General features: G+C 36.2%; 2 protein-coding genes across 2 annotated transcripts; both read left to right on the top strand.

Moving 5' to 3' along the window:
• The first annotated feature begins 719 nt into the window (after positions 1-719).
• Positions 720-1880, top strand: LOC142235543 (uncharacterized). The gene has a single exon (XM_075306793.1). It carries the CDS (start codon positions 720-722, stop codon positions 1878-1880), a length of 1161 nt encoding a protein of 386 aa, XP_075162908.1.
• A 423-nt stretch (positions 1881-2303) lies between these two features.
• Positions 2304-5462, top strand: LOC142235542 (uncharacterized). Its single transcript, XM_075306792.1, has 3 exons — positions 2304-3527; positions 3571-4583; positions 4997-5462. Exons 1-3 carry the CDS (start codon positions 2304-2306, stop codon positions 5460-5462), a joined length of 2703 nt encoding a protein of 900 aa, XP_075162907.1.
• The last annotated feature ends 5400 nt before the right edge of the window (positions 5463-10862 follow it).

Genomic DNA, 10862 nt, shown 5'->3' with positions numbered 1-10862 from the left:
TTTCTCGTTTTCAATCTATAAATTTCTGATACATTTCTCACGACAATGAATCCTACAAACAATTCTAACGACCCTTCATCAGGTCCTGCTGGATCAAATGCTTCCTCCAATGCTAACGCGGCAGTGGCTGCATCTCCCGCATATGATAGATTTCTTTTTGATTGCGAGTATTTAATACTTTTTTGTACGCAATTCGAACAATGCGATATTAGAGACCAAACGGACTCTGTATTGGAAGTTAAATTGGAAGACTTGGAGAAAAGATGGCAACAACTTCAGACTTCATATCAAAATATAATGCTATCGCCGAGTTCCACCGATCCGAAGGATATTAAAGCTAATGCAAAAATAAATTTCAATGCCAGTTCTGAGGCATATTACACCGCAAGGTCTCAAATCTGAGATATTCTCCGAATATCTGGAGGCCAGGCACGTCAAAATGCCAGACATAGCCTAGTTCCTGAATATATACCTCAGAATCAGAATTCTATTCCCGCCTCGTCTCATAACTCTAACGACAGTTATACAAAAGTTCCTCCGTGCGATACCGAGGTGTTTAAAGGTGGTTACGAGGAGTGACCCTCGTTCCGTGATATGTAGTTTATGTAAATCATCCAAAATTAACCCCCGCTCAAAAACTTTATCATTTACGCAATAAGACCAGGGGCCCAGCTGGGGCTATAGTCAAGCGTTACACTTTGTGCGATGAAAATTTTAATATGGCATGGAGCGCACTTAAAGCTCGTTACGAGAATAAACGTGTTTTAGTTGATAATCAATTAAAAATTCTTTTCAATATACCTGTGGCAAATGTTGAAAACAGCGAATCAATTCAAAAAATTCAGTCCACGGTCAATGATTGTTTATGTACTCTTCGATCTCTTAACGTCGATGTTGACGGATGGGATCCCATTCTCATTTATTTAATTTCCACAAAATTACCAGATGAAACTCTCTCTTTATGGGAACAATCCCTCAGATCACATCGAGATCTGCCTATGTGGAATCAACTGGACGAATTTTTGATAAATAGATTCGAAGTTGTAGAACGCATCTCGAGCATAAAGTGCACAAAGCAGCAAAATAATGTTACGCATCAAAATTCAAATAAATATGATCAACGCAATCCCATCTCATCTCAGGGCTCTGGCAAAATACAAACATATCTCTCTCAAGAAAGACTCACAGCTACTTGTTTACTTTGTGAAACCAACCATTCTTTACGAACGTGTCCGAAATTTCGTCAACTTACTGCGCAACAGCGTGTAGACTTTGTCTATAAAAATAAGATTTGCAGTAACTGCTTATCAAGTTCCCATCTCAAACCTAATTGTAAAAGTACAAACACTTGTATAATTTGTTACAAACCGCACCACAGTTTGATTCATATACGAACTAAATACAACGAAAATACAAGTGAAAATTCAAATACTCAAGAAAATAGAAGCGAAAGCCAGAATCATCAAAAGCCCAATACACACAATTTATCCTTACAGAAGGAACAACCATCTACATCAAAGCAAAATAATTCTTCTCATATCCAAGCCAACTTTTCATCGAATAATGATATGATTTTACTCCGAACTGCATTAGTGCAGATTGAACATAATGGAGAATTGTTCACGATTAGAGCTCTTATAGATCCGGGTTCTCAACGAACATTTATTTCAAAACGAATTCAAACCCGGTTACAACTTCCGACTACTAAGTCAAATTTTGAAATATCTGGAATTTGTGGCCAGCGTCAAAAATCTGACAAACAATGTCAATTGTCCATAGTGTCAAAGAAACATGAAATACGATTCTCAGTTTCTGCCATTGTTTTACCGCAAGTGACAAAACGTCTTCCTGCCGTTTCGTTTGAAATACCAAATAATTAAGAATTGGAAAATTTAGAGTTGGCAGATCCATATTTCAACAAATCTTCGCAAATTGATTTGGTTCTGGGTAATGATTCCGAACGTTTTATTAATATTGAAGGAATCAAGAAAAATATTTGTGGCGAAACTTCAGCCTATAATACGATATTTGGCTGGGTTCTCAGTGGTCCAATACGGACTGAAACAATACATTCATTCTCCGTAAATGTTCATGAATTCGAAGAATCTTCTATTAACGAAATGCTAAGAAAATTTTGGTAACAAGAAGAAGTTCCTACATCCCATCTCGTCTCAGCTGCTGATGCGTTCTGTGAAGAATATTACAGAAAAACTACAACTCGTTTACCCGATGGTCGTTACATGGTACGGCTTCCTTTTAAGGAAGAATTTTCTGATTCATTGTACTTGGGTCCTTCTAGATATATGGCTTTGGCTCAGTACAATCGTATGGAACGAAGTCTTTCCAAATATTCTGAATTAAGAACACAGTACCATGATGTTCTGAACGAATATATTGCGCTTGATCACGCGGAAGAAACGTCTTCGCGCGAAATTTCTTTTGATGATAAATTTAATTCATTTTACTTGCCACATCACGCTGTGGTACGACCTGAACATAAGTCCATAAAGGTTCGAATTGTTTTTAATGCGTCCCGAAAAACGAAATCAGGCTATTCTCTTAACGATATATTACACACCGGTCCCACATTACAATCTGATCTTACTTCTGTTATTCTAAATTGGCGGAAATATCAGTATGTTTTCTGCGGGGATATTCAAAAAATGTACAGACAGATTCTTGTACACCCCCATGATAGACCGTATCAACGAATTTTATTCAAACCCTCCGATAATAACTCTATTAAAGATTATCAACTCAAAACAGTAACTTTTGGCATTAATTGCGCGCCATTCCTTGCTATACGTACTCTTTTACAACTGGCATCTGATGTCCAAGCAACTCATCCCATAGTAGCTCGAATACTTAAACACGAAACATATGTTGACGACATTTTATCGGGCGGGTTTTCTATTCAGGAAGCTTTGAAGGCTCGAAATGATCTAATTGATATTTTAAAGAATGCCGGTTTTCCTCTGAAGAAGATCATTGCTAATGATCCACAATTACTCGCTCATATTCCGCCTCAAGACTTATACGATTCTGAATTTTTACGCTTCCATGAGTCAAGTTCTACAAAAACTTTGGGTATAAAGTGGAACGCGTTGTCAGATTCGTTTACTTACTCAATAAATCCAATACAATCTGAACAGACTATGACGAAAAGAATGGTTTTATCGTCCATTGCCCAATTATTTGATCCCGCGGGATGGATAGCACCGGTTATTATTCGGGCAAAAATATTAATGCAACAATTGTGGCTAGAAGAAGTTGGATGGGATGACAATCTTGGTCCAGAGTCACAATCGACTTGGAATAGGCTCGTATTCGATTTCCCTCACATTAATTCTATCTCTATACCAAGATGGATTCAATGTTGTCCTACTGATACTTTAGAAATCCACGGGTTTTCAGATTCGTCTCAAGCTGCATATTGTGCCTGTGTTTATTTGCGATGCCAAACTAATAAATCAGTTGTGTTTTCTAATTTACTGGTTGCTAAAAGCAAAGTCGCTCCTCTCAAACCTGTATGTTTGCCAAGATTGGAACTTAATGGTGCATTTCTTTTAGCTAAACTCAATCAATTATGTCACTTCGACCTTTGATTTCGAAATAAGCTCCATTACTTTATGGACTGACTCTTCAATTGTCCTTGGTTGGCTTTCGAAACCACCTTGGACCTGGGAGACGTACATTGCGAATAGGACCTCACAAATTCACGAGTTAGTTCCTGGTAGCAATTGGCGACATGTCCCAACTCAGGATAATCCAGCAGATCTCGGAACTAGGGGTTGCCGGCCTCAAGATTTAACACCCAATTCTTTATGGTTTAATGGTCCAAAATGGCTAACTCAACCACACTCAACGTGGCCTAAAAGAAATCCATTGGTTGCACCAGAATTAGGAAAGCGAGTAAATGTGCAAACTTATCATAATACAAATGACGATACTGATATTTTACTCAGATTTTCGCCTTACAATCGCTCATTGCGAGTTATATCCTACATGTTTCGTTTTTATAACAATTGCCTAAGTCGACGGAGATCGACAATAAAAATTTCGAATCCATTTCTTACTCATAAAAAAGTTACATTTGTTAAATCACGTTTAATTATATTGTCACAAAAGAAATTTTACCCTGATGAATATTCTAATCTTCTTGAATCGAAACCAATTAATGATAAAAGCCAATTAAAATGTTTGAATCCATTTCTTTCCCATGAAAATATAATGCGAGTGAATGGAAGACTCGCCGATTCATCTCTACCATACAACGAGCGATTTCCTATTATTCTCTCGGGGAACTCACGTTTCAGTCACTTATACTTATTAAATTTGCATCAATTATTAGCTCATGCCGATTGTACACTTATGTGCAGAATGGTACAGACTGAATTTAATATATCCCGTTTAAAACCGCGAGTAAAGGCTATAATTCATAAATGCCGAACATGTGTTATATTTAAACAAAAGTCTTGTAGCCAGATAATGGCTCCCCTTCCATCTGTGCGATGTGAACTATCCCCTCCTTTCAATATCACCGGTGTCGATTTTGCAGGGCCTTTTGAACTGAAAAGTTCAACGTTAAAAAGAGCTCCAATAATAAAAAGCTACGTTTCAATTTTCGTTTGTTTCACCACGAAAGCTATCCACTTAGAACCCTGTTCAGAATTATCGTCTCTAGCCTTTGAGCCTGCATTTACACGATTCGTCGGGAGGCGGGGGCTACCCCATAGGGTTGTTTCCGATAATGGAAGAAATTTTGTTGGTGCAAGCCGAAAACTACTAAAAGAGTTTTCTACTTTTGTTAAATCCACCGCCAGTGACATATCCCAGAAATATTCAACACACGGTTTGAGTGGCAGTTTATCCCACCGCATGTCCCTCATATGGGCGGATTGTGGGAATCGGCAGTGAAAAGTTTTAAACATCATTTTAAAAGAATTGCTGGTTCCCATAAATTCACGTTCGAACAATTTGCTACAATTCTCGCTAGGATTGAAGGAATCCTAAATTCACGTCCCATATCTGCCGTTTCTGAACATCCAGCAGATTTGACAGCTCTTACTCCGGGTCACTTTTTAAAAGGATCACCAATTATGTCTTTCCCTGAAACCCCATCTCAAAACTTATCTCTTCTCAATAGATGGACAAAGTTAAAAGCTCTGCACCATCAATTTGCTATTAGATGGAAAGAGGATTATCTAAAATCTCTACACAAACGATATAAGTGGAAAAATTCAGGTCCCAATTTAAAGATTGGCGATTTGGTTGTCGTAATGGACGATTTGTTACCACCTAGCGACTGGCGCTTGGGTAGAATCGTAAATACTCATCATGGTTCCGACAATAATATTCGAGTTGCGGATATCAAAGTTGCTTCTGGAATTATCACTCGTCCCATCGTGAAATTATGTTACTTACTGCTCTTAGACCAAACCTCTCCTGAATTAACCTCTTAAATCTTACCTTTTCACATTCCTTCCTCTCATATAATCATTTCATACATCACCCTTCCCATTATCCCATACTAAAGTCCATTCCATTTACAGATCACTAACTCAAAATGTCCCACCATCTAGTTTATGACTGCGGCATCTGCAAGGAAAGACATTCTTTGCGGGATTGCCCAATTTTTATAATGATGCCTGTGGCGGATAGAAGGGTGACGGTTCGGACCTATAATTACTGCATGAACTGTTTGGCAAAAAGCCACACAGTAGAACGGTGCAGTTCCCCAGCGACCTGTCGCAAGTGCAACATCACACTATGCTACACCCACAAATAGCGAGGACGCCATCCGCAACTTCACCAGCCTACTACACGCCTAGGGAGAGGCACACGACGACACGCCAAACAACATTAAGAAACAATACCACTACGAGACGAGTAATAATCACGGGAAGACAAAACAATGCAACAACTCAACACACAAGAAGCCCCATCAGATGGTTCACGAAGAACCCTATACCGCAACCACCAACTACAACAAGAAGACAGCCACGACAACCCACATCACAACATGCTCACACCAACAACAAAATTAAGAAGAGACGCTCCAACCAACGTCCCAAGCGTAACCAACACATTCTGGCCGAAGCTATAAAGTCCATTGCAACCGTGCTTTGCAAATCGAATTTTGCATAAGTGCAAGGCCGGGGGCATGGACAAACTTCATAGTTTGCCAAACATTTTTATGAATTTTTATGACTTGTATATCTTGAATTGTCATGAATTTGAATTGTATAATAATGAATTTGATTATATTGTAATTATCGAGTTTTATGAATTTCTCTATTTTGAATTGCTATTACTAAAAAGTCGCTGAATTGATATCGATAACGCCTATTGTGAATAGTAGCTTTATAAAATTTAGTACAATAAGCTATCCATTCCTTAAAATCCTTACTTTCTTGCACTTCTGCATCAACTATACAACGGTGAGCATCATACTTCTTCTCTTCTCTATCACTTTGCCTATACTTAACAAGTAAGGAAAGTCTAAAGTCGGGCGGGGCCGACTTTATTATACCCTGCACCACTTTGTATATCTAAATTTTCGATACCGCCAAATGTGTTGGGTTCTATATATAAAGATTTTTCCCAAATACATACATTTAAATATCACTCGATTTGGACAGAATTTGATAGACTTTTACAAAATCTATAGATCAAAAATTTAAGTTGGCTAATGCACTAGGGTGGAAAACAAAAGTAAAAAAATACGGAAACATTTAAATCTGAAGCAATTTTAAGGAAACTTCGCAAACGTTTATTTATGATTTATCGCTCGATATATATGTATTAGAAGTTTAGGAAAATTAGAGTCATTTTTACAACTTTTCGACTAAGCAGTGGCGATTTAACAAGGAAAATTTTGGTATTTTGACCATTTTTGTCGAAATCAGAAAAACATATATATGGGAGCTATATCTAAATTTGAACCGATTTCAATCAAATTTGGCACACATGACTATATTACTAATTGTACTCCCAATGCAAAATTTCAACCAAATTGGGCCAAAACTCTGGCTTCTGGGGCCATATAAGTCCATATCGGGCAAAAAATATATATGGAAGCTACATCTAAATCTGAACCGATTTCAATAAAATTTGGCACACATGACTATACTACCAATTGTACTCCTTGCGCAAAATTTCAAGCTAATCGGGATAAAACTCTGGCTTCTGGGTCCATATAAGTGCATATCGGGCGAAAGATATATATGGGAGCTATATTTAAATCTGAAACGATTTCAACCAAATTTAGCACGCATAGCTACAATGCTAAATCTACTCCCTGTGCAAAATTTCAACCACATTGGACCAAAACTCTGGCTTTTAGGACCATATTAGTCCATATCGGGCGAAAGATATATATGGGAGCTATATCTAAATCTGAACCGATTTCAGTCAAATTTTTCACACTTGACTATACTACTAATTGTACTCGTAGTGCAAAATTGTTACCAAATTCGGCCAAAAATCTGGCTTCTGGGGCCATATAAGTCCATATCGGGCGAAAGATATATATGGGAGCTATATCTAAATCTGAACCGATTTAAATCAAATTTTGCACACTTGACTATACGACTAAGTGTTATGTTTGTACAAAATTTCAAGCATATCGGTATAAAACTCTGGCTGCTGGGTCCATATTAGTGCATATCGGGCGAAAGATATATATGGGAGCTATATCTAAATCTGAACCGATTTCTTCCAAAATCAATAGGCTTCTATTCTGACCCAAATTAGGAACATGTGCCAAATTTGAAGGCGATTGGACTTAAATTGCGACCTAGACTTTGATCACAAAAATGTGTTCACAAACAGACGGACGGACGGACGGACAGACGGGACATGGTTATATCGACTCAGGGACCCACCCTGAGCATTTTTGCCAAAGACACCATGTGTTTATCTCGTGTCCTTCTGGGTGTTACAAACATATGCACTAACTTATAATACCCTGTTCCACAGTGTGGCGCAGGGTATAATTATCTAATAAATAAAATATTAATTTTGTAAATTCAAAACTGAAACCTCCACTACTCCTTTTCCGGTTGGGTTTCACGTCATCAACATTTTGTTTATTATTTCTCATTACTTGGAGAAATAATAAAACAAATTAAACATACAACCTTATACAGTCCACTCATCTCATACAGGGGATCCCATCTATCACATTGGTTCTCTTGGTTTCTTGGTTTTGCAATCCCCCCACACACCTGTGCAATATGAAAAACTTACTTTGCCCATATCTCCTAAACTAAGCGCCCTAGCGCGAACAGGACATTAATTCATGACCACCCCAAAAAAAAAAAACTGAATAATCCTCCCAAAACCTAAAAAAATTGAAATTTTTATCTGAAAAACTTATTTTGCCAATATCTTCGTATATACGCGTCCTAGAGCGAAAAGGACTTTAATTCGTAACACCACAAAAAAATTTAATAATCCGCTCAAAACCTAAAAAAATTGCAATTTTTATATGAAACACTTATTTTGCCCATATCTCCTTAAATATGCGCCCTAGTGCGAAAAGGACTTTAGTTCGTGACCACCCCCAAAAAATTGACAAATCCACCAAAAACCTAAAAAAATTTAAATTTTTATATGAAAAACTTATTTTGCCCATATTCCTAAACTAAGCGCCCTAGAGCCAAAAGGACTTTATTTCATGACCACCACCAAAAAATTGTAAAATCCACCCAAACCCTAAAAAATTGCAATTTTTATATGAAAAATTTCTTTTGCCCATATCTTCGTATATACGCGTCCTAGAGCGAAAAGGACTTTAATTCGTGACCACCCCAAAAAATTAATAATCCACCCAAAACCTAACAAAAATGAAATTTTTATATGAAAAACTTATTTTGCCCATATCTCCTTAAATATGCGTCCTAGGGCGAAAAGGACTCTAATTCGTGACCACCCCCCACAAAATTGACAAATCCACCCAATACTTAAAAAATTTAAATTTTTATATGAAAACTTATTTTGCCCATATTCCTAAACTAAGCGCCCTAGAGCGAAAGGACTTTAATTCATGACCACCCCCAAAAAATTTAATAATCCTCCCCAAACCTAAAAAAATTCTAATTTTATATGAAAAATTACTTTTGCCCATATCTCCTTAAATATGCGTCCTAGAGCGAAAAGGACTTTAACTCGTAACACCCAAAAAATTTAAAAATTCACTCAAATCGTAAAAAATTGAATTTTTATATTAAAAATTTATTTTTCCCATATGAAAAATTTATTTTGCTCATATCTCCTTAAATAGGCGTCCTAGAGAAAAAAGGACTTTAATTCGTGACCACCCCAAAAAATTAATAATCCACCCAAAACCTAACAAAAATGAAATTTTTATATGAAAAACTTATTTTGCCCATATCTCCTTAAATATGCGTCCTAGGGCGAAAAGGACTCTAATTCGTGACCACCCCCCACAAAATTGACAAATCCACCCAATACTTAAAAAATTTAAATTTTTATATGAACAACTTATTTTGCCCATATTCCTAAACTAAGCGCCCTAGAGCCAAAAGGACTTTATTTCATGACCACCACCAAAAAATTGAAAAATCCACCCAAACCCTAAAAAATTGCAATTTTTTATGAAAAACTTATTTTGCCAACATCTCGTATATACGCGTCCTAGCGCGAAAAGGACTTTAATTCGTAACACCCCAAAAAATTTAATAATCCACCCAAAACCTAAAAAAATTGCAATTTTGATATGAAAAACTTATTTTGCCCATATCTCCTAAACTATATCATGACTACCACCAAAAAATTGCAAAATCCACCCAAATCGTAAAAAAATGGAATTTTTATTTTAAAAATTTGTTTTTCCTATATGAAAAATTTCTTTTGCCCATATCTCCTTAAATATGCGTCCTAGAGGGAAAAGAACTCTAAATCGTGACCACCCCCCAAAAAATTGACAAATCCACCCAAAACCTAAAAAAATTTAATTTTTATATGAAAAACTTATTTTGCCCATATTCCTAAACTAAGCGTCCTAGAGCCAAAAGGACTTTAATTCATGACCACCACCAAAAAATTGCAATTTTTATATGAAAAATTACTTTTGCCCATATCTCCTTAAATATGCGTCCTAGAGCGAAAAGAACTTTAATTCGTAACACCCAAAAAATTTAAAAATTCAATCAAATCGTAAAAAATGGAATTTTTATATTAAAAATTTATTTTTCCCATATGAAAAATTTCTTTTGCTCATATCTCCTTAAATATGCGTCCTAGAAGGAAAAGGACTCTAATTCGTGACCACCCCCCAAAAAATTGACAAATCCACCAAAACCTAAAAAAATTTAAATTTTTATATGAAAAACTTATTTTGCCCATATTCCTAAACTAAGCGCCCTAGAGCGAAAAGAACTTTAATTCATGACCACCCCCAAAAAATTGAATAATCCTCCCAAAACCTAAAAAAAATTCAAATTTTTATCTGAAAAACTTATTTTGCCCATATCTCCTTAAATATGCGTCCTAGAGCGAAAAGGACTTTAATTCGTAACACCCCAAAAAATTTAATAATCCACCCAAAACCTAAAAAAATTTAAATTTTATATGAAAAAGTTATTTTGCCCATATCTCCTTAAATATGCGTCCTAGGGCGAAAAGGACTTTAATTCGTGACCACCCCCAAAAAAATTGACAAATCCACCCAAAACCAAAAAAAATTGCAATTTTTGTATGAGCAATTTTTTTTGCCCATATCTCCTTAAATAGGCGTCCTAGAGCGAAAAGGACTTTAATTCGTAACACCCCAAAAAATTTAAAAATCCACCCAAATCGTAAAAAAATGGAATTTTTATTTTAAAAATTTATTTTTC

This window comes from Haematobia irritans, chromosome 4 (assembly GCF_050003625.1).
Source record: "Haematobia irritans isolate KBUSLIRL chromosome 4, ASM5000362v1, whole genome shotgun sequence".
Lineage (NCBI taxonomy): Eukaryota > Metazoa > Arthropoda > Insecta > Diptera > Muscidae > Haematobia > Haematobia irritans.
This window is presented reverse-complemented; position numbering and strand designations above follow the sequence as displayed.

Coding starts and splice junctions, on each gene's coding strand:
- LOC142235543 (XM_075306793.1), top strand. CDS start 720: ATGGCATGGAGCGCACTTAAAGCTCGTTACGAGAATAAACGTGTTTTA.
- LOC142235542 (XM_075306792.1), top strand. CDS start 2,304: ATGGCTTTGGCTCAGTACAATCGTATGGAACGAAGTCTTTCCAAATAT. Junction 3,528..3,570: donor AAGTCGCTCCTCTCAAACCT/GTATGTTTGCCA, acceptor CATTTCTTTTAG/CTAAACTCAATCAATTATGT. Junction 4,584..4,996: donor TTTGAACTGAAAAGTTCAAC/GTTAAAAAGAGC, acceptor AATTCTCGCTAG/GATTGAAGGAATCCTAAATT.